Consider the following 24,098-nt stretch of genomic DNA (forward strand, 5'->3'; position numbering starts at 1 on the left):
TTTGGTTCATGCTTTCAAAAGTAACCTTATTGCATAAAAGGATACACTTATTATTTAAAATATTAGAAAATGCAGTAAGCAAACTATAGAAATTGACATCTGGCCACCCGAGGACAACTACTCTGAATATTTGGGGGTTTTTCTTTCCAGATTTTTCTACACACACTTACCTGTTCGCTCTTCCCTCCTTTGCCTATAGATACCCAGTCCCTTCTCAGTGGGAAACCCTGTGTCAGGCACAGGGACACCCCCAGCCTAGTGGAATGGAAAGCCTATCCTCAAAGGAAATATTTCCCCCAGACAGGCCCGCACCTGTTACCACAAAGCCTGGTAACCCCCTTTCCCACTTGCAGGTCTGCACCCCTCCTACTTCAGGAACGCTGTCTTCCTGCATTTCCTGTAAGACTGGGCTACGCTGCGCTAATTTATACCCCGTGCCAGGAGGCTTTTTTTTTTTCATAGAGCGCCGGGGCAGAACCCTGGCCCTGGCGCACACCAAGCCAGTGCTCTCCCCTCAGCCGCGACCCAGCCCCAGGTGGGCCTGCAGATGGTCTCTGACAGAAAACCCTGATGAGCACCCTTGCTCAAATGTGTACCCCTCAGCTCTGCAGGGTGCGCACGCAGGAAGGACCTCTGGGTCCTGGGGCACACGCGTGTAGCGTGGCAGCTTTGCCAGGTGGGCTGGGACATCACGGGGACGAGGACCACCTACCAGTTGGACAAGGCCTGCAGGGCTGCGTTCATGTAGCAGGAGTTCCCGAGGTTCTTCATGCCTGTGAGGCCTGGGGACAGACACCAGGGGTGGGTTAGTGCCCAGTCCAGAATGGCCTCCCAGGTCTCCCCCAGTGGAGCCGCCACCCAGAGCCCCCCAGGATGGTGGAAGGTGCGCTCCCCAGAAAGCCTTCAGTGAGCCAGTGAGCTCCTGCTCCTGGGGCTCCAAGGTCCTGAACTCGGGAGGTAAACAGGGTCCTAAGCCATGCTGCCCTGCCCAGCCAGCTGCCCTGCCCACACTGACCAGGAGGCCAACTGCAGAGGGGCCACCTGCCCAAGGCCACACAGCTGAGGGAGGATGCCAGGCCTCTAGGACCTCAGCTGGGCCCACTGGCCTTCTAAAGGAAGCCACTTACCACCCCGTATGGCTGTCCCTCCTCCTGACCCTAGAGCTCCCAGCCCCCAGCCGAGGGCTCAGCCTGCCCCACACCTCCCCTTGTCCTGGGGCCATTACCTCGAGGTTTCAGGTCATCGTCCTCTGATTCAGACTCTCCTTCATCAGCCACAGCAATGGGAACGGCTTTCAGAGGATGAGAGGGTGGCGGAGAGTCCTGTGTTCAAGACCCAGAGAGAAGGAAAAGGGGGCTGGGGAGGGAGAAGGGCTGGGGAGGGGGCTACCTGCCTCCAGAGGGCAGGACCAGCCCACAGCCCCGGCCCCACACACAGAGCACGGACCATGTTGGTCCATCAGAGCAGGAACAGCCTAGGAAGAGATGGCATCAGCAGCTAATGTGAGCACAGGGTCACTGACTTGTATTTTTTATTTGCAATGATGAATAATTTTATTTCCAATATATATGGGAAAAAACAGGAACATAAAGAAAAACTATGAGATTCCATTTCTAGGAGAGGATCTTATTAACTATAATACACAGACTTCAAACTGCTCACTTCAAAACACTCACTGCAAGCTGGATGCTGCATATATTGGTAGTTTTTGTTTTTGTCTTTGTTTTGCAGTACTGGGGATTAAGCATGGGGGTGCTCTATCACTGAGCTGCACCCCTGGCTCTTTTAATTTTTTATTTTGAGACAGGGTCTAATTAAGTTGCTGAGGCTGGCCTTGAACTTGCCATCCTCCTGCCTCAGCCTCCCAAGTAGCTAGGATCCCAGGTATGGACCATCATGCCTGGCTGTGTATGTATGTGGTTTTACAGCCTTTATTTTAGATCCATAAACATCTCCTGTGTTCAAAAGTGTATTCAATAAATGCTCATCAAGCACCATCATGTAACCATCTACACAAGGAGGAGATACAGGGAGGCGTGGCCTGGCCTCCCCTGGGCCTCAACTGCAGCTCACTGGCTGTTCTGACAGTGGCTCGACCGGCCACTCTGGAGGCCGCACACTGCCTTGCTGCTTGGAGGGACTATTCTCTGGCTGCCTCGTCATCCAGGCAGCCTCCTAGTTTCCCACGGATGAGCATGCTGCAGCGATTACTTGTAATCCCTCAGGACATGCTTACATATGGGACACCAGGGGCCATGGGTGACCCCCATAAGGCCTGGGAGGGTCCCTGGACCCACCCCACACCCTGCACTCACACACAGCTGCCCCAGGGCCTTTAAGCGCCTGAGGGTCACTCTGCATTCTCAAAGCTCCTTGCGGCCTGGGCACACAAGTGGCCTCAAAGAGCATTTGTCGACACAAGTTCCTTGGACACCTGAGAGCTCACTGGCCAGGAGCACTCAACGACTGGAACCCACAAAGCACGCTCCCTGGATGCTCGGGCCACAGGGCCCCCATCCCCAGCAGTGTCTCACCTGCTCTGAGAACTTGGGCGGGGAGCCAGGTGGGTGGGCCGCCAGCCGCTGCTCCAGAAACACCTCCCGCTCACAGGCATAGCACCAGACCCGGAATGTGGTCAGGTTCACTGTCAGGTTGTGCTTCTTAGCCTGGAAGGAGATCCAAAATAAAGCCCAGGAGACCTGGCCTAACAGGTATCAAGCCGAGTCAGGACTGCCTCGCTCTCTGGCCTCAGAAGAGGCCCCTGGGGCTGGGGCTGGGACTCAGTGGTGCAGCACTTGCATCACAGGTGTGAGACCCTGGGTTCAATCCTCAGCCCCATGTAAAAATAAATAAATAAATAAACAAATAAAGGTATTGTGTCCATCTAGAACTAAAAAAAAAAAAAATTAAAAAGAAGAGGCCCCTCTGGTTTTGCAGCCTTCAGTCAGGTGTGTGCCAGCGCTTTCACCCGTACTCCCTCTCTCCTGCTTCTTTGTGGGTCTCTATGACTGTCCCCACTTCAGAGCCTCAGCCACCGAGGCCAGGAGCAGGCAGAGTGGCAGGTGGCTGGCTTGGCTCCACCCAGGCTGCCTGACTTCGCAGCCTACGTTCTGGCCACCACACCTACCTGCGCGTGAATGGTGCTGTGGTCAGCAAAGGACTCTCCGCAGCCAACATAGGGGCAGGCAACCTGGGAGGAAGAGGCAAGTGTGGATTGGGACCAGCCAAGAGGAGGGTGTCAAGGCAGTTAGCCCCTCACTGCACCCTAAGAGGCAGGGTGGCCCACCTCTACCCAACAGGCCCCACGAGCAACTGCAGTGCTGCAGCCCGAAGGAGCCCAGTCTGTCCAGCTGCAGCTCACCTGGGCGGGGCCGCTCTTAGTGAAGGGCAGAAGCTCAGGCAGGGTCATAACTGGAGCTGGGCTGCTTGGGGCCCAGACCCTGTCCTTCCACCAGAACCCCACTTCCTGCCAGGCACGGTGGCACAGAACTGTAATCTTAACTACTTGGGAGGCTGAGGCAGGAGCATCACTAGTTCAAGATTGACCTGGGCAATTTAGTGAGACCCTGTCTCAAAAATAAACAGGGCTGGGGGTGTAGCTCAGTGATGGAGCACCCCTGGGCTTAATCCCCAGTAGCAAAACCCAAAATATGGCAAGGAGGTGGCTGGGGGCTGATGATGATCCCATGTCCCAAGGCGGGGCCTCGTGTCCTTGAGGAGCCTGCCTTCAGCCCTGCACTTGCCTCTCCAAGATCTGCCCACTTCCCAGGCCCAGCTTGGACATCTCCACTGCGGAGCTGGCAATCAATGGCCGAGGTACCTGCCCCTTCCTGGGAGGGCCTGGTGTCACTGGCATCTGGGGTCAGCAATGTACAGGCTAGAGAAATGTTCCAGGAAATGACCTTTCAGCTGAGACCATAAAGTCATGGCCAAGGGCTGGGGATAGAGCTCAGTTGGTAGAGCGCTTGCCTCGCATGCACAAGGCCCTGGTTCAACACCCAGCACCACACACACAAAAAGTCATGCCCAAAAGGCCCCATTTCCCGCATAAGGTTCCCTCATCTGTCTGTCTGGAGGACCTTGGACTCCCTTAAGGCAGGACCACGTCTCACCCTTCTTGCTGTCCCCTGGGTGTCCAGATGGTGTCCTGCAGTCCTAGTCATACTAAGTGAAAGGCCTCAACAGAAGAGGTCAGAGCGGCCCTGGAACCCTGAGTGTCGGCAAAGCCTGTGTCCTCACCCCCAGAGCTCACTGTCCTCTTTGCTTCTACTCATGGATTTTAAGAAGTTGTAGGTAATTTTTTTACTATGATTATAAAATCTATGATTATAAAATATAATCTATACTTAGAGAAAGTTTGCAAAATGCTACAAAGCTATGAAGAAAAAAAATGAAAATCACTTGCAATCCCACCACCCAGAGGAACTGCTGCTGGGGCCCAGCCATGAGCCATGTGTGACCTGAGCGACATTCGGGCCATTCGGCAGGGAAGGCTGGTCCTGGGAACTCCCAGGTAGAATCCACCTGGTTTGAGAACAAGGATTCATGGGCACCCTCTCCCAGCTCACTGCTCAAGTTCAAGCTCAGCCCTGGATGTGGGAGATGGGAGATAGAGCCAAAGGGCCTCCCAGAGATGGGTGTGGCTTCCAAACGCCATCTACCTGTTTAGGCAAGACCCCTGCCACAGGGAGAAACAAGCACAGAAACAAGACTCCTCTGGCTGAAACCTCATGCAGGCCTTTGAGGGACTTTCCTTCAATAAAGAAGGGGCCTTTTTCAGTTGTTCAGTTCCAAACTGACCCACCAGGCGCTCTGTTTTTTTTTTTTTTTTTTGGAACCAGGGGCACTCCATCACTGAGCCATATCCCCAGCCCTGTTTTGTATTTTGTATTTAGAGACAGGGTCTCACTGAGTTGCTTAGCGCCTTGCTGTTGATGAGGCTGGCTTGCAACACACCGCCCTCCTGTCTCAGCCTAACAGTGGGATTACAGGCATGCACCACTGTGCTCAGCATTCACTTTTCAAATCTATCTTTGGCTTTGTCTTATTTCTTACTGATTATTCCAGACTTTTTATTTTCCCAGAAGGCTCACACCTCCTGAGCAGGAGCCTGCTCTGTCAGGGTTCTGGCCACCCCGTCACAAACTGCTCTGTTTGGTGGACCCACTTTGTGTGGCAAGCGATGATTACAATACAATTCCACCAGACTTTCCTGCATGCTGTCTGGGCTGTGCCCATGCCAAGCCTGTCATGGGCAGCTGTCTTGTCAAGTCCACCCTAAGCCCATTCTGGGCACAGCTGTGGGTGAGAAGTCCCTACTTGCCAGCTGGGGAAGGGTAGGCAGTGCAGGCTCGGCCCAGGCACCTACCTCTGCGCACTCTTCAGGAGAGTTCTGCCAGGGTGGAGGTGGGACCTTTGGCCCCGCGTCTTCCCAATCTGCTCTTTTCTCTTGTCACTCTTAACGGCTGCTAGAGCAGCCTGCCCAGGGACTTTCTGACCCTGGAGCCCAAGCTTCTGGCAGTGCCCAGCAGGGACAAGCACTGTCTGCCCAAAATCTAGACGGAACCCACACCCCAAGTGCCGTAAGGACCCCTTACCTGGAGACAGGCCCACAGGTTGGGTCCAGCAACACCACAGGACTGGCAGCTTCCCTGTGGGAGTGGAGGTGAGAGAAGAGGAAGTGAGAGCCACACTGGGAGCGGAGCCAGGCTTGCCCTACCATCGCCATGAGCCTGTGCTACAGATGCCACCAAGCTCCCTCTTCATGGATGAAAAATAGGGGCTGAGAGGCTCATGCCCCTGCAAGAGCAAGGTTAGACGGTGAAGCCAAGGAGCTTGAGCCCCAGAGCAGGAGGTAGGTCATCCAAGCTACTACCAAGAAAGCCTGGTCCCCTGACAAGGCCAGGTAGGCTCCAGGCCTCCACAGGAGGCTGCATTCAGGACCCTCAGTGGGTTCAGGTGAAGAAAACGAGCTAGACCTGCAAGGCCTGCTCCCTCTCACTGAAGATGCTGCAGTGGCAACACGTGATCAGTCTGCCCAGCAGACCCAGAGCATCGGCCCACCTTTGTGAATCTGTGACCTCTCCTGAGGTTCTGATTTCACAATTCACCCCTAAACTCCAGGTCTGTTTTTTCATCTCGGTCATTTGTCTGCTTGCTGTAACAATTGCTTTCGTACACATGTGCTGCACAAGATCTGAAGTATAGCAGATGATACGCACATGCTGTCACCTTTAGAAGTCCATCCTCTGTTCATTCTTCTTATACAAACATGTAAGCACAGCCCTCGGGGGTGATTTTTAGTGAAAGTTAAGATCACACAAAACATCTCTCTCAGGAGATGACCCTGTCCCCTGCTGTGGTCTGTACGTGGAGACCACACCTCATTCTTTGCAGTTTTGACTCTGGACACATCAGGCCCTCCTTGCCCATTCTCTTGCTGATGAACATCAGGTGGCTGCCAGTGTCCTCCTCCATGAAAGTGTCCGATAAATGCTGCAGTGTCCTTAGATACACATCCACTGGATGAGCCCCAAGAACCGGAACTGCTCGGCCTCCCCGCAGCGAACGGTGTGCTTGACTCTGTCCACTCCCAGCGGCCCATCTGTCTGTGCTCATCTGAAATCCGCGTCATGCTGCTCTCCTCTCCACCCCCAGCCACTGGCAGCTGAGGTCTTCTCCTGAGCACTTCTTGGCAGCACCTCCTGCACCGTGCCTGCTCAGAGCCTCGTCCCTGAGTATTTTAAAACAGTGCTGGGTTTACTCCATAACTTTCCGGATGGTCAGAGAGGTGCCGAAGACGAGCCCAGTCTTCCGCCCAGTCTTCCGCTCGGGGCTCCAGGACACTAGCACACTTCTGGAAGGCCCAGCCCAGACCGTCCCAGGCCCCACCCACCTCGCCTTCTGCCCTGACACCTGCCTCCTGGGAAACCCCTTCTTGGTTGGCCTGCTCCTTCCTTGGTGCGATTTGGGAAGAAACCGGGTATCAGAGGGCGCAAAAATGTGCACTGGAGCCTCACTCTGCCCTTGTCCACGCCATGAGGGCGGCAGACTCACTTCGAAAGCATCTCCAGATGCTGGAGAACTTCCCTCACCAGGGCCCACGACCCTGCTCAAGCCAAAGGCCACTGGTGCGGTGAGGTAGGGCTGGAAAAAGCCCAGCACGTGCCCAGAAATCCACCCTGCACAGCTTTGCCACGCACAGTGGCACTCAGAGGGTCAGTCACCGTGTCCACAATGAAGCATGGCCAAGCTTCCAGACAGAGAAGGACAGGGCCTCTCTACAACCTGAGGTTGACGAGCTCCGGGGCAGGCTGTTCTGTGACTGAAGCACTTTACACACAAAACAGGGAGCAGTCTGCCCTCTCTTATGCAAGAAAGGGCAGAAAGGAGAGGGAGAGCATCTGCTTGTATTTGCACGAAAAACTGAAAAGGTACAATAAACACAAAGGCAGGTGGTTACCTAGGGGGTCGGAGGAAGGGGCTTCTGACATTTACCTTCTCCTGCTGTTTCATTCTTGGCCATGTGACAGCGTGATTTTTCAAAATATATTAATTCACCAACAAAAAGACAATTACAATGCATCCTCCCATTCAGAGACCGCCTTCCACTTGAGGGCTGGGTGTGGCTCTCCCAGGCCCTGGGCTCCTCCCACACAGCAGGAGCAAAATAAAACTGGTCCCTGGCAGACTCAGCAGCACTTGCTGGGCCCCAACAGCTAATGGCCCATCTAGACTGTAATTAATGGCCTTGGGATCCAGCACTGGAAGGGGACTCCCTACAGACACCAGCCTCCCCATCTGCACAGAGGCTAAGCGCCCAGGGCAGCCAGTGCTGCCTGTTTCAGACACGGTGCACCAGGCACAGCAGCCCTGGGCATGGGCCCTGGTCATAAGGTCTGCCCCTTTACCTTAGATTTGAGCAGCAAGTCCTCTTTGGTCACCTCCCCTATGGAGTCCAGGTGAGGGCAGAAGTCCCTGGGGTCCCCCATTCTCTCCTGGGCTCACCTGCAAGAAGACACAGGCAGTCCTGGGTCAATGGCAGCCTAGAGGTGAAGCACTAGACTTTGGCTTTGAGTCTGGCTCTGCCACACACCCCGTGGTGACCCAGGGAAGCACTTAGCCTGAGCCTTACTTCTTGTCTGAGAAGATGGAGCTGCCCCGGACGGCTACCAGGAGGACTCAGGGAGACCACAGAGTCTAATGCAGGCCCCCCACAGAGTGCCTGCCCAGAGCCATGCGGGAGGCCCAGAATCCCTGGCAGGAGGCACGACCATCCTGCCTGTGCTCAGGAGCTGCACATGGAAGACGGAAGCTGTGGCGGCTTTCCTCGGTAGGAAGCCAAACCCAAGTCTAGGAGGCCACTGCACCAAGAGGGCCGGCAGGGGAAAGGCTGCATCTCCAAAGGGCAAGGAGCAGACGCTGGCCTGGGCCTGGGTGGTCTCAAGAGCCCATGGGAGGCCTAGGGCCTGCAGGCCACCTGCCTCACTTCCAGGGAGAAGCTCACCTACAGCCGCATTATTAGCAGGACTCCGGGGAGACAGGTGACTGGCACCACCTCTGGAGAACGTCCAGAGAACAGGAGGACAATGTCCTGAGAACAGGAGGACAAGCAGAGCGCAGGGCAGCCACCACCTAGGAAACCAGATAAAGAGTGCTTACAAACCGCTGGGGATGGTGCCAGGGCAGGTTCGAGCAGTGGGGGACAGCTGTGCTGCTTTGTTTAAGTGATGTAAGAAAGTCTCAAGGACAAGGTGAAATCAGTCACTAAGGCAGGGGTCAGTACCTCCCAACACTCTTGTCATTTATGTGCTTATGAATTTATGGATCTATCTATTTACTTAGTGGTACTGGGGACCGACCCAGGGCCTCACACACACCAGGAAGTGCTCTCCCACTGAGCTATACCCCAGTCCTTTTATTTTATTTTGAGACAGGGTTTTGCTAATTTGCCCAGGCTGGCCTTGAACTTGAGATCCTCATGCCTCAGCCTCCTGGGTTGCTGGGATTACAAGTGGGTGCCACAGCTCCCAGCCATCTGCTTTCCTTCTTAGATCAACTTCTTTTTTAATCCCCGTTTTTTTGTGGGTTTTTTTTTTTTTTTGTAGTCTGGGGATTGAACCTAGAGGTGCTCTACCACTGAGCTATACTCCTTTTTACTTTATTTTGTGACAAAGTCTCACTAAGTTTCTGAGGCTGGCCTTTGTGCTCCCCCTGCTTCAGCCTCCCAAGTAGCTGGGATTGCGAGTGTGTACCACTGTGCCTGGTCAATTCTTTTGCATACCATTTCTTTCTCTCTAAAATCAGAAAAAGAAAAAATTTTTGGTTTGGAAAATTAATGTTTCATACTACAGTGATGCGGCCACATCAATGTTTATAGCAACTCAATTCACAATAGCTAAATTGTGGAACCAACCAAGTGCCCTTCAACAGATGAATGGATAAAGAAAATATAGTATATACATACAATGGAATATTACTCAGCCTTAAAGAAGAATGAAGTTATGGCATTTTCTGGTAAATGGAGGGAGCTGGAGAATATCATGCTAAATAAAATAAGCCAATCTCAAAAAACCAAAGGAGAATGTTTTCTGATACGCAGATGCTAATTCATAATAAGGGGGTGGGGAAGGGGTGTTTAAAGAAGAATAGAAGTACTTTGGATTGGACAAAGGGGAATGAAGGGAAGGGAGGGGGGTGGGAATAGGAGAGACAGTAGAGTGACTAGGACATTACTAACCTGGAGCATGAATGACTACACGACCAACGTGACTCTATACCAAGTACCACCAGAGAGTGAGAAGTTACATTGTTACACTCCGTATATGTACAATATGTTAAAATACATTCTACTGACACGTATAACTAATTAGAACAAATTTAAAAAAGAAAAAAAAAAAACAATGCTTCGCTTGAGGAGCATCTGGCGGTGAAGAAGCAGCTGTGTGCGGAGAGGGCTGTGGTGGACAGGCAGACCTGCAGCGTGTTAAAACCACACCACGGGGGCCTGGGGTTGTGGCTCAGTGGCAGAGTGCTCACCTACCATACACGAGGCACTGGGTTTGATCCTCAGCACCACATAAATGAAAAATAAAGATGTTGTGTCCATCTAAAAAAAACTTAAGAATAAATACTAAGATGAAAAAAAAAAACCACACCACGCAGAACACACACCTCACACACACACTCACACACCACGGGGCTGCAGAGCTGGAGAAACCTGAGTGAGCTCGGGACTGCGTGGGTGTCACCTAGAGTCATCCTGCAGCCATGACAAAGGCAGGGTGCCACGGGGGACCTCTAGGTGCATTTCCACAACTGATAGGAACCTATGTCTATTTCAAAAGAAAACATTTCAAAATAAGTAAGTGCTCCAGCCACCCAGGGGGTCCGCAGTCATCAGCAAGCTAGGCTGACCCCAGCTCTGCGCAGCTGCTGACAGGGGCCCAAGTAACCCATCATGTGAGTGGAGACGAGAGGGTGGACACCAGGTCCCTCCTGGGGCCGCTGCCCACTCCCAGTGGCCAGCCGGTGCCACCGGCCCAGACTCCCAGCTAGATGGTGAGAGCCAGCCCTAGGCTGAGCGCCATGGGCACCTACAGGCCACCAGCCCCTGCAGCCCCGGGCCCTGCGGTGGCCCCCGATGCTCCTCCTAGGAAACGCGCAGACAGGCGCCCGGGAGGCATCGCCACTCTCCACTTCCCCTTCACTCCCAGGAAGTTCAGATCATAGAGACAGGGGGCTACACACCACTCTCAGGTGCCTGGGTTGGGGGCAACAGCTCACCGACCCCTCTGCACCCCCCCCAGGCACACACAGTCACATTTTATTAGCACCTTTTCTAAGAGATGAGGACTTGGAAAAAATGACTCATAAACGCAGTTCCGTTCCTTCACCAAAACAGAGACCCAGCGCCCACTGGGTGCCTGTCTGAGGGGTGTGCTGGGGAGGCCATGGGTATCCACCTTCTCTGCCCACAGCTCACAGCCAGTAAGGGGGACCTCCTGCAGGGAGCCTGGGGGGTAAACCAGGCATTTCACACTTCTCTTATTTTAAAATCACTCTTAGCACAAACCAGAGAATAATGATTGTGTGGACTCCATCCTAGGAAGGGGCAAGTGCACCTGGCATGCCCGGGACATCCACAGGCTACAACACCCCCAGCCCAGCCACAGGACAGCTACTAAGCTGGGCAGTGCTGGAGTGGGTGCCGGCTCGTCACTAGTCACCGCATTACCTCTGTGATCCCCCAGAGAGGAGACCCTCGCAGGGCTGATCCTTCACTGCCACCAGGCTGCCACAGCCTGTCCGCCCTCTGGACGGGAAGGCCTGGCGACTTCCACACGGGCCACTGGGTCCCTCAGGTCATCCTTTGAGCCTTTGGGGGATCTTGTGCTGCTCTAAACCAATCCCCAAGTTTTCAGCAAGCCAGGCTACGGCACAGCAGGGTTCGCCCGCATGTCACCGCGGCCCTCTTCTCTCTGATCACAGTTTTCTGGGTGTGGGCAGTTCAAAGAAGGAGAGGCAGTTAGAAGGTAACATTTCAAACAGTCACATGACAATACAGGGTTCAAGGTTCTAAATTCCAAACCTCACTGGAAGCCAAGTTTTTGTTTTGTTTTGTTTTTAATTGTCTCTATTGAGGCCTGGAGCCCTGGGTTGGCACTGGTCCTCAGCTATTTCAAGCGGGGTGTGATTTTTTTTTTAAGTGTCTTTGGTACATGTCCCATCTCTTCAGCTGGATGGCCAGGGAGGGCAGGAGCCAGGTGACTACCCTGATGCCCGAACCAGGAAGAGGGGGATAGGACCTACAGGAGCAATCAGATTTAGGTTCCTGCAAGTTCAGAGGGGAAAAAATAAGCCCTCTAACAACCCCCAGTATACTTTCACAGATGAGAAAACAGAGCTGGAGCTTAATTAAGTACTAACCAGCTCAGCCCAGGTCAATTGCCCAGGTAATAAGCACTTGGTGATCAGATCTGTCCAGCCAGAGCGTGCTCTAAAGCAGGGCTCAGCAAACTTTCAAAGGACCAGACGGTGAATAGCTGAGGTTTGACAGGCCACATCAACCTCTCTCACATTAATCTCCTTTTTTTTTCTTCCTAATCCTTTTGAAAAAATTCTCTTGTTTAAAACCATACAGCACAAGCCTGGCCCACTGCTACTGTCTGCGACACCCTTCCCAGGATCCATGCTGCTGGGCCTCCTGAGAACAAGCAGGAAGCACAGGCCCTCCACATCCAACTGCACCCAACTCAACAGCTAAACAAGGCAAACAGCAAAGACGACACGAAGGTAACTTAGCTCCAGGGTTATTCCAAGGTAAAACTCAGGTGCACAGGAAGACAACACACACACACTCTCTGGCACTGCTAATGATTGACAGGGCAACAGATGTGACCTACATGAGCAGCAAGAGGCAGCTGAGTATGCACAACACAACGACACACTGCTGTGCTACACAGCCCTTACAGACACGTGGTATCGAATCCTCCAAACCGAGAAATCAGATCTGAATAAATGGAGAGACACCATGTTCATGGACTAGCAGGCTCAATACTGTTAAGATGGACGTGGAAACAAGAGTCCTAGAACAGCCAAAACACTTCTGCAAAAGAACAAAGTTGGGGACTCACACTGCCTGACAAGACTGTGTATCAGGACCATATGGCACTGGCTCAAACACAGACATGAGTGTTATGAGCAGAGCAGAGTCTAGAACCATGCCTGGCTATAAACCTCCAAAAAGATCCAGTAACTCCACCACAGGGTATATATCCAAAGAAATCAGCATGTCAAAGAGACACCTGCACCCGTGTCTACTGCAGCGCTGTTCACAGTAGCGAAGACACGGACCGGCCTGGGTGCCCACTGCACATGAACGGATAAGAAAGTATGGCACTACACACACTGGAATAACTCAGCCACAGAAAGAAAATGAGATCCTGTCATTTATGGCAATGCGGATGGAAGCAGAAGACAGTTATGTTAAGTGAAATGAGTCAGCATAAAAACACAAGCGCTGGGGCTGAGGATGTGGCATGCGCGGGCCCTGGGTCCCACCCCTGCCCCCACACAAACCAAAACCAAACAACAACAACAAAACCAATATAAGCACTAAGTGTCCTCATATGTGGAGGCTATAAAAGTAGAAAGTAGAACAGGGTTACCAGATGCTGGGAAGGATGGGCTGGAGGCAGGAGGGTGGCAAGGTGCGAGGTGCAGGTGGACAAGAGGAATCGTTTCTGCTCTTCTACAGTATGCTACCTGACACTGGCCACCAGAGAGGATTCCAAAGGTTCATAACCCAAAAAAATGAGAAAGGATTGAACCCAGGGGCGCTTAACCTCCAAGCCATATCCCCAGTTTATATTTTATTTAGAGACAGGGTCTCACTGAGTTCCTTAGGGCCTCCCTAACTTGCTGAGGCTGGCTTTGAACTTTTGATCCTCCTGAGCCGCTGGGATTACTAGTGTGTGCCACCACACCCAGCTAAACAGCCCAATTTTAAAATGGGAAAATGATTAACAGTTCTTGGTTAAGAATGGCCAGTAAGCCAGGTGCAACAGGACATGCCCGTCATCCCAGCTACTTGGGAGGCTGAGGCAGGAAGATCCCTTGAGTCCAGAAGTTTGAGGTCAGCCTAGGCCATGAGCAAGACCCTGTTTAAAAAAGATTAAAAAAAAAAAAAAAAGCCCAGTTTCAGAGAAATTCAAGTTAAAACCAGAGGTTAACATCTCACCCCCTAGAAGATATGAAAATAAGACTTCTGAAACACGATACCCAGTGTTGCTAAAGATGGGATGGAAGTCACATATATTCTGATGGAAAAGTAAAACGGTACAAAGAGCTTTGGAAAGGTTTGGCAGTTTCCTACAAAGTCAAGCACACACCTGTCATGACCTTGCAATCCCACTCTTAGGAGAAATGAAACACTTGTCTCCGTGAAGGCCTGTACGGGTTCCTGCCAGCTCCTCACACAGGGCTGAAGGAAACCAGGATGTGCCCCCCAGCATGTGCCTCCCTGCCCTCCCCACTTACCTAAAACCAGGACATAAGTTTGGAAAGCAGTCCCCTCCCACGTGGCCCAGGAAGGACAGAAGCTAACCACTGGGCACAGCTCTTCAGACCAACAAGCAACAGGGGGAGTCTGCAAACCAACCTCAGGCCTGAGTCCCTTCCATGCCGGTCCTGGCCCAGGTCCCCACCTCTGAAAGCACAGGGCTGCTGTCCTTTCTCCTGTCACTTCTCTCAAAGTGAATGTTCCTTGTTGAGGCTGTTACATAAGCCGAGTTCAGCCCCTGCTCTGAGTGGCCTTTCACAGGGCTTTTCTCCCACATGATGAGCGCCGCCCGTGTTGATAAATGAGCTTGCTTTTCTCTTGTCAATCTTTCGTTACACTGTTTATTATGAATTCGGGAGTGTTGAGAAAAAAATTATAAATCCTGCCAGGTGTGGTAGTGCACACCTGTAATCCCACATCTCGGGAGGCTGAGGCAGGAGGATTGCAAGTCCCAGGCCCACCTGGGCAGCTTAACTTAGCAAGACCCTGTGTAAGAATAAAATAGGGACGGGACGGGGGTATAGCTCAGTGGTGGAGCACCCTGGGTTCAATTTCCAGGACGGCAAAGAAAACGAAAAAAGGAACTTATATTTCCTCCCTGACAAGTGTTTGCCAAGCCAGCCAGGATTTCTGGCACGACCCACTTGTTCTGGAGCCTGTGGATAGGACCCTGGGAACTGGCAGAAGCTGGCAGGAAAAGGCGAGAATTCCTCATGAGTGGCTCTCTTGTGTCTCTACCTAGTGCCTTGCAAGTTTATGACTTTAGAGAAATCACTCAGTCCTGTTTCTTCATCCATAAAATGGGGACAATGACAGCAACTAGATCGCTGAGAAGATGAAGTAAGCTAATGCACAGGAAGCATTTAGCATAATGACTTCTGACCACACAGACTCTCAGAGTGGCTCAGATTTCCTATTGATTGGCATGGCAGGAATGCTCAGAAGATGTTTACCATTATAGATTGTGTTGCTGGTTGTGTGAGATCAGGACTCTTGAGACTGCAGGAATGGAATCACGGGCCCTCTCCAGCAGACTTCACTCGGGGCTCCGCAAGCCTACCAGCCAGCCCAGCAAAGAAAACTTGCACGTTGATCAAGTTGGATATGAGCAGTGACTGACAATGTGGTAGCTCTGATTCTTGGAGCTACTTTTTAAGATCCAAGCTCACCTCCTGATGTTTGTGTTATGGGCCAAGCTATTCGGGCAATGACCAAACACACTCCATTTTACCCTGACTCTCCATGTCGAGTAAGAAATGCTTCTCCCATGGGAAAGCCCTGCCTCTGGACCCACCAACAGCTGCCTGCCTTAGTATATCTTGGGCAACACAAAATGGCAATTTTCCTGCACTGTACTTGTACAATGTACCCTGAATGCACAGAATGTCAGAGAATGTTTGTTTAGATGTTAGTAACCACTCTTTAAATTGTACTCAACTAGGGTCGTTTTGACCCACTTCCCCTCTGCTGATGATTTTACATCTCATGATTTTAGATCTCCCGGTTTTTGTTTGTGGTTTTGGAACCTAGCAACAGCCACTTATGGTGAATGTACTGACATATTTTACTTGTGGTTTTGAACTGCACAAGGTGTGCTCTAACCCTGGAGGGGGTCCAGGAGTGCAGACCTGCAGTCTGCCCTGGGCTGCCATCTCCTGCTTCAAAATCAACAAAGTGATCTACTGCAATCTCACCACAGCATTTTGACATCAAAGAAAAAGCCAGGAAAGGTGACCCCAGGGACTGGAATCAACCTTTGGACAGCTTTCTTGCCCTGAGGGGCCATCACCTCCATCCCTATGTTATGGGTAGATGTGAGTGTTCCTGGCCCCAAGCTCATGTGAAACAAGGCAGGAAATTTCAGAGGTGAAGTGCTTAGATTATGAGATGTGACCTGATCAGTGGATTAATCCTCGGCTCTGGATCAACTGAGCAGTAACCGTAGGCAGTAGAGTCACTGGAGGAGGCAGGTCACTGGGGCACACTGCCTTTGGGGTGCATATTTTGTCCTTGGTGAACAGAGCTCTCTTTCTGCTTCCTGACTGTCATATCCTAAGCTGCTTTCCTTTGCCAGAACTTTCCACATGATGCTCAGCTTTATCTCGGGCCCACAGCTATGGAGTCAGCTGACCATAGATGGAATCTCTGAACCCAGGAGCCCCAAATAAACTTCTCTTCTTCTAATTGCTCTTGTCAGTTTTTTGGTCACAGCAAAACAAAACTGACAAAAATACCCCAACTCCTCTGTGCACCTCAGCTTCCCTGCGCCTGGATAGTTCACTTTCTCAACAAAGGCTGAGAAAGAGTTCCAGACAGAAGACACTACCGAGACAGGACAAACTGGACCTGGGTCAAGGGGCAAATGCCGTTAAGAACTGCGTGGGTTAGAGGTAATTGGTCATAACTCTCCTCACTTTGTGTCTGTATACACGACAGGATAGCTCCACATCATACACGACCACAGGAGTGGGACCCACTAGAATAAGTTTTACCTTATGTATGTATACTCTGCCAAAATAAGTTCTACTGTCACGCATAACCGGAAAAAAAACAAAAACAACAGAACAGTATTGGGACAATTGGAAAATGTGAATATGGACTACATTATTAGATGACAGCATTTATTACAGACTGAAAGGTACCCCCCCAATCCAAACTCATATGCCGAAGTTCTAACCACCAGTACCCCAGAATGCAATAGCATTTGGAGATCAGGTCTTTAAAGAGGTCATTAGGTTAAAATAAGATCTTTATGTGCACATGGTGGCACTTGCTTCTAATCCCAGTGACCTGGGAGGCTGAGGCAGGAGGATCACAAGTTTGAGGCCACCCTCAGCAACTTAATAAGACCCTGTCCAAAATTAAAATAAAAATAACTGAGGATGGAGCTCAGTGATAAAGTACCTCTTGGGTTCAATTCCTAGGGCCTAAAATTAAAAAAGGATTGGGTAGAGAGAAGTGATGGGAGGGGAGGGGAGAGGAGGGGAAAGGGGGGAAAGGAAAGACAGCAGAATAAAACAGACTTTATTATTGCTGAATGTATATACTTGACTGCATGACCAATGTGATTCTGCAACCTGTACATTCAGAAAAATGAGAAATTATATCCTATCTGATTCAAATGTATGATATGTCAAGATCATTGTACTATCATGTATAACTAATTAAAACAAAAAATAAATAAATAAATAAATAAATAAATAAATAAATAAATAAGGGCTGGGGGTACAGCTCATGAGATCTTTACTGTAGGCCCTAATCTAATCAGACTGGTATCTTTATGGAGGGAGGAAAAACCTCTACAAAGAGGCACCGGGGTGCATGCACACCGAGGAAGACCAGGTAAGCACAGTGTGATGGTGGCCATCTTCAGGCCACAAAGAGAGGCCTTAGAGGAAACCAAACCCATCAACACTTTAATCTTTTAATCTTGGGCTTCCAGCCTCCAGAACTGTGAGAAAATAAACCTCTGTTTAGGCCACCCAGGCTCTGGTACTTGGTCATGGCAGCTCTGGGAAGTGCTTACAGTCCTGATCAACATTAAGTTTCTGAGGATGGGGCTGAGAGTGCTTGCCTCGCATGCACAAGGCCCTGGGTTCCATCCCCAGCACCGTGCATAAATAAACCAAGGGTCTCTGATTGAAAAAAAAAAAAAAAAAAAAAAGGGCCAGGAGTGTTGTCACACACCTGAAATCCCAGCAGCTCAGGAGACTGAGGCAGGAGGATCCTGAGGTCAAAGCCAGCCTCAGCATCAGCAAGGTGCTAGGCAACATAGTGAGACCGTGTCGCTAAATAAAATAGGGCTGGGGATGTGTCTCAGTGGTCAAATGCCCCTGAGTTCAAGCCCCAATACCCGGCCCCCTCAAAAAATAAGGGCTAAGGGATGTGGCTCAGTGGTTAAGTGACTCTGGGTTCAATCCCTGGTACCAAAAATAAAATTAAATTAAAATAATAAAAGTGGCTGAGGATGAAAATCATTCTCTGGTTATAGAGAATACCTTTATGCTCAGATGATTCCCTGAAGAACTGAAGGGTGAAGCATCCTGATGTCTGCAGCTTACTCTTATGTGAATCAGCAATAATAATTATGACAATAAGTCTGTAAATACATGGTTATACTAAATAAGGCTAAAACATTTAATAGTGAATCTAGGTAAACGGGAGATGGGGGTTCAACATATTATTTCTGCAACCTTTCTGTAAGCTTGCTGTTTTTTCAAAATGTAAAGATTTGTAAAAGCCCAGCATGCCAGCACTGCCCTGTGTGGGGAGCCATTCTGACACGTGATTGGGTGACTCCCGTTAAGGGCCTGAGGCACTCTGGCTGTGTCGGAGTTATCCCGACCCTTTCCTGATGAGAGAGCCCATCCGTGTGGGGGTGTGCGTAACCACTGACCCCGGAGACCCAATCACTGACCCTGACCTTGGAGTGCAGCACCCCCCTCAACCTTCATTGGATGGAATTCTCCCCTGAATCTCTTGTCCCCCCAAATAAAAGGCTACTCCCCGGCGTGTGCGCTCTCTCTCTCCTGCTAGCCCAGAGTAATCCTCGCTGCCCTGCTGAGCGGCTTGAGGAGGGAAACAGAGAGGCGAGCCGTCTTGGACCTAGCATTAAAATAAGGTACTGTCTGTGTGTTTTATTTTGATCTCTTCTAACTAACTGAATGCCAGAACCTCATTAATGAAACCACTGCGCAGGCCGCGTGGTAGAGCCCTGCAATCGCAGGAATTCAGGAGGCTGAGGCAGGAGGATCGGAAGTTTCAGGCCAGACTCAGCAACCTAGTGAGGCCCTGCCTCAGAATAAAAAATGGAAAGGGCTGGGGATGTGGCAGAGCATCCTGGGTTCAATTCCCAGTACTGTAATGAGAGGAAGAAAGAAAGTCTAAAAGATTCCCTTCCTCTCACTGAGGTGGGAGCAGGGCCGAGTCTCATGGGAGGGGGGCAGCAACTCACTGAGGATCATACCTCCCCCAACACCGCCCTCTCAGGAGGGGGCTGAGGCACAGCTCAGAGAGGAAGAACAATTCACTTGCCCAGATCACACAGCAAGGAAGTGATTGATGGCTGGGAGCCAGCAGCTGCCGCCTTCACTGCCCTCCCTCCTGTGCCTCGGTGCCAATAAATGGGTGCACACAGCAGGCACTTAAGAAAGGCTAAAGGGGAGGCCAGCCACGCTGCTGAAAGAACCGGGTTTGTGTACAGGCCCCCTTCAGAGCCGCTGGGCCCTGGGCAGCTGGTAGGGCTGCACCTTGCCCTGGTACCCACTATCCCCCATCTCTTGGGGCAGGAGAGTAAGGGGGATGAGCAGGGCTGGTTCCTCTGGCAAGAGCCCACCACTCTGGGCTCTGGTTGAGACTGTCAAGATGAAAGGGAGGCGCTTCCCCCTCCACCAGGGCAGGGCTGGGCGGGGCCTCAGCGGCCACCTAGGGAAGGCCCATCATTTTCCCAGAGGCCAACCAGGGAGGAGCTAGTCCCTCAGAGTGGGGAAGATGGCCCTGTGGAGATACCCCTGCAGTCCTCCTAGCCTGGTCCCCACATTGGCCAGTCACAGCCCTGTCCCAGCACCTGTCCCCTCCGCGCAACTCTCCATGACAGCCTTGGCCCCTCAGGACCTGCACCCTTTCCCTCCCTCCTGCCTGCCTCTCCTTCCCAGCCCCAAACACTGTCTTTCCTTCTGAAGAGTCTTCCACCCTGACTCTGAGGCAGAATCCCTGGCTCCTCCTACACCGACCAACCCCACTCCCCACATCTTCAGGCCTCCTACTCTGCCCAGCCTGACCCTCCTTGCCCCTGCCCTGCAGGGCCCCAGTACCAGGTCTGACTCCAACAGCTCCAGGCCCAGAGTTCTCCCACAGTGACCTCAGCGGACCCTCACCACCGTGCTGGGGGCAGCAACGAGGCAAGCTGAATCCATCTCCATCACTCAAGGTGAGGCACCAGGCTGAGAGAGGCCGAGGAAACCCTCTGAGGTCACTCAGCCACTGAGCCGCAGAGCCAGGGTCCAAACTCAGGGCAAAGTGACCTGAAGCCCATGCTCTGAACCACTACTCCACCGTGTCCTGAAGGCCTGGCCAGCCTGGCAAGGGGGGTCTCCACCTCCCAGGTCCACACACTTACGCTCCAAGCACAGTCTCCCGGGGCCTCTCCAGAGTCATGGTCACAAAGTGCATCTTCGCTCAGCTCAGTGTCCACAAGTCTAGGACTGTATCTTTGCACAGCTCAAAGCCCAACATGGGTTCCAGGAGAGTCACTAATTGACACAGGTTTGGGGCTATCCCAGGCTGGTAGTCCCTGGGGGTTGTCTGGCTAGGGGAAACTACAGGCCCAGCTCACAGGAAACCTCCAGCACTGGGGTAGGTGCACTAGTGTAAGCAGAAACTCAGAAATTCAGACCTACAAACCCTAGAGGTAACTAAGCTACACTCCCAATTATGGGCAATGGAAACGAAGAGCCAGGAAGATCTTGACTTCTGGGATTTGAAATGAGATTCTCTTTATTCAGGTGGTGAGATCTGCACCCTGCTTCTGCCAAGCCATATCGAGATTTAAAGGGATTGAGGAAGCATTCATCATCCTTTGGGCCTAACATAGGCAAGGCAGGCGTTCTACCGCCGGGTGTGCTGCCCCGCTACATCTCTCCCGCCCCCACCCCCCACTGGAGATTGGCCAAGGGGCACTCCACCTCTAAGCTACATCCTCAACTCTTTTTTTTTATTTTATTTATATTTTTTTAAAAAATTGAGACAGGGTCTCACTAAATTGCCCAGATTGGCCTTGAATTTGTGATCCTCCTGCCTCAGCCTCCAGAGTAGCTTGAATGACAGGCATGGGCCACCAAGCTTGGCCTGCATCCTCCTCTTAGGATGGGACTGTACTCCACAAAATCCCTGTTGGCTGGCTGTCCAAACTCGCTTGGAGCCCAGTCATTGACAATAAAATCACCCTTTTCCCAGAAGGTGACTCTGGTTGTTTCAGTCCTAACAATAAATGAAAATTGGCTTCCCTGAAATTTCTACATACAAATTCATTTCTGTTCACAGCAAAGAGAACTGTCACAATTCTGTCTTTAAGCATCTGTTGTCAACTTTCAAATTTTCTCCAAGTGCCCTCTTTTCATGCTAATGTGAACCAGCTGTGTTTGGTTTAGTGTATTATCCTGCCAACTTGAAAAACTAAGAAAGGCTTGATTCTTCCACCGCCATTATACAACCTGAGCTTAGAACGTAAGCCTTAAGCCGGTGCTGGGGATGTGGCTCAGTGGTAGAGAGCTTGCCTAGCATGTGTGAGGCACTGGGTTCAATTCTCAGCACCACATAAAAATAAAGAAATAAAAAACAAAGGTATTGTGTCCATCTACAACTAAAAAATTAAATTAAAAAAAACCCTAAAGCCACAAAACAGCTGAAGGTCAGAGACTCATGCCAGAGGTCACAGAGTTAGTATATGGCAAAGCAGGTTCTCCAAGGAGGAAGCAGACTCCCAGCAGGGAAGGCTCCTCCAGACTCACAAGCCGGCTGAAGTGGGACTTGAACCTGGGGCCTGTAGCTCAGTTCACTGCATCCTGGCACATTGCCAACTAGAGCATGAACCAGATTACAATAATTTAAATCTTCCACTTGGTCCCCTCCACGGCTGATTTCTTTGCAGTTTTCCATTTTTTTTCTCTTTTCCAAAGTATTTATTACCTAACACACTTACATACTTTGTTTACTAAGTTATCAGAATAAAAAATTCCACTACAATTGGGATCTTATGTCTCTTTTGCTCACTGATGTATTTTAAGCAGTGTCTGACTCACGTAGTAAATGCTCAGTAAATATCCCTTTTTCTTTATTTTTTTTTCCTTCAAACTTGGAATTGAACCCATGGGTGCTCTACCACTGAGCTATGGCCCTGTTCTTTTTAATCTTTTTTTTTTTTTTTTAAGACAGGAGCTAAGTTGCTGAACTGGCCTTGAATTTGTAATTCTTTTGCCTCAGCCTCCCAAGTAGCTGGAGTTCACAGGCATGCTCCACAGTAAATATCTCCTGAATAAATAAATTGGTCCAACAAGCATTTATTAAATACCTACTATGGCTGAGCTATGAACTGTATCACTCTACTGAATCCCAATCCATCCAGACATCATGTTCCCTGAACCATGTCACGATTTCATCTATTGCTACAAAAAGCTAGTGAACCAATCAAAACCCAGGCTTTTTGAACAACCAAACTCCCAAATAAAATTAAAACATAAGAGAACCTAAATTTCCTGGAGGCCCCTTCTGAGAAGCAGTCTCATTCTTCAAACCGGCCTGACAAGACAGAGGGACTGCAGTCCCTCAGACCTGCCACCCACTGTCAGACTGACAACTGCCACTTTTGGGCATTACTCTTTTGTGGTGCTGGGGTTGGAACCCAGGGCCTCATGCATACTAGGCAAGTGCTCTTCTACTGAGCCACACCCCAGCTTCTAAATGGTATCCAGTACCCCCAGATGGGAGGGGGGCTAAGCAGGCAAACAGAGCCACCTCTAAAAGTGTGAGAGCTGAAGACCCTGAGTTCCTGGCTTCCTGCAGCAATTCCCAAGAAGCCTCTCCTTCTGTTGACAAGGACACGGTGTCCAGTGAGTGCCATGTACATCTGGGTTTGGCTGAACCAGAATGCAGAGGGCAAGACTTAAGACTTTTGATGTATGGCTTTCGACTGAAGCCAAAAGGCTGTTTCAAGAAGCCCTGAATCTTATTTGTCCCAGTCCAAGAAAGAGAACAACAATCTCAGAGAAGACTGATCCAGAGAAAAGTAAGGAATTCCAGAAATGTTGCCCTGCTTTAGAATGATCTTCCAGAAAAAAAGAGGCTCCATCAGCCGCTCCCACAGCCAATGGGAGCCGCAGCAGCTGCAGCCGTAGACACCCACAGAAGCCAACTGTGCCAGGTACTGCACAACCCCTCGAGCAGATCGACACCTGCACTGACCCCTGCTCCACCATCAGGCTGTGCACCCTCCTTCATGAAGTGGAAAACAACTGAACCTGCTTCCCAGGACTGCTGGGAGAAATCAAGGAGGTAAGGCTTCACCAGTGCCTGCCCCAGTAAGCACTAACAATCGAGTCTTCTTTCAAAGGAGAATAGAGAGGAGAAAAACTATTACTAAGGGGTTCCTAAAGTCCCATGAGCATTTTTTTTTTTTTGCATTTTGTGCATTTTTCTATTTCCTAAGTATTTGCTGACACCCGTTTTCATATAAAGTTTATCCTCACAGCATCTGCGGGGTGGAAGGTGTGGAGGGCAGAGCGACTGTCCTCCTGGCAGGAGGAAGACAAGGCCTGTGTCAGGTAGGAAGGAGGCCAGCAAGCGCCCGAGGAGGAGCGCCCTGGTCTCCAACCCTCCGAGTGGCTGTCAGCCGAGGTGAGGCATCTCTCGGGAGAGGCGGCCTCAGGCCATTACTACTCAGGCAGTGGGCGCTGCGACTGAAATTCACCACCGTGGGAGAGTGGTCATCTTTTGTCCCTAAAGGGGAAAAAATGCACGTCAGGGCCCAAAGCCGGAGGAAATAAAAGTCAGCGCCTCAGGACGCCACGCGCACGCTTTCAGCGCTGGGTCAGGCCTCTGCAGAAGCCAGAGACAAGGGCGGCTCCCGTCTGGAGGAAGCCACGGGCCCTCGGGGGCTCGATGCGGGGCGCCCGGGAGGCCCCCCAGGCGCCGGCCGGAGGCGGGGAGAGGGGCGGCGGCGACCAGGGCATCCCGGGCTCCGCTCACCTGGCTGGGCGTTCCGCGCATCTAGCAGCGCCAGGCCCCACGGCCCAGAGAGGGACTGGGGGTCTTCCCTGCTGGGAGAGACCCAGCCCCCGAAGCAGCCGGCGGCGGCCCGGAACTCACCTGCCGTCGCCACCGCGCCGCCGCCGCCTGTCAGTCAAGCGCGCCCTCGGCAGCGCCGCTCCGGGCCGTGGGGCCAGGCAGAACTCGCCCCGCCTCCCCCACCTCGGCCGCCCAATCGGAAGAGGACGACGCCACGTTGAGAGCGGGCCCCGGGGCGGGGCGTCCAGGGGGCGTG

The 24,098-nt window shown here is 51.5% G+C and overlaps 1 protein-coding gene across 4 annotated transcripts in view; it reads right to left on the bottom strand.

The window, feature by feature from the left end:
- USP20 (ubiquitin specific peptidase 20) overlaps nucleotides 1–24,015 on the bottom strand; it is a 38,600-nt gene extending 14,585 nt beyond the window's left edge. For 2 of the 4 annotated variants that reach the window (XM_081279126.1, XM_081279129.1), the window contains exons 1-8: nucleotides 23,804–23,956; nucleotides 8,507–8,634; nucleotides 7,911–8,007; nucleotides 5,598–5,651; nucleotides 3,128–3,190; nucleotides 2,535–2,666; nucleotides 1,226–1,322; nucleotides 713–782 (exon numbers count right to left, since the gene is read on the bottom strand). In XM_081279126.1, coding sequence (XP_081135252.1) covers nucleotides 713–782; nucleotides 1,226–1,322; nucleotides 2,535–2,666; nucleotides 3,128–3,190; nucleotides 5,598–5,651; nucleotides 7,911–7,991 — 497 coding nt within the window. In that variant the 5' untranslated portion in view covers nucleotides 7,992–8,007; nucleotides 8,507–8,634; nucleotides 23,804–23,956. Of the gene's footprint in view, nucleotides 1–712; nucleotides 783–1,225; nucleotides 1,323–2,534; nucleotides 2,667–3,127; nucleotides 3,191–5,597; nucleotides 5,652–7,910; nucleotides 8,008–8,506; nucleotides 8,635–11,236; nucleotides 11,257–23,803 lie in introns of those variants that run through there. The other 2 variants (XM_081279127.1, XM_081279128.1) reach the window with 2 other exon arrangements.
- Nucleotides 24,016–24,098: the final 83 nt, after the last annotated feature.

The sequence above is a fragment of the Spermophilus citellus genome, assembly GCF_964194105.1.
Source record: "Spermophilus citellus genome assembly, chromosome: 2".
NCBI lineage: Eukaryota > Metazoa > Chordata > Mammalia > Rodentia > Sciuridae > Spermophilus > Spermophilus citellus.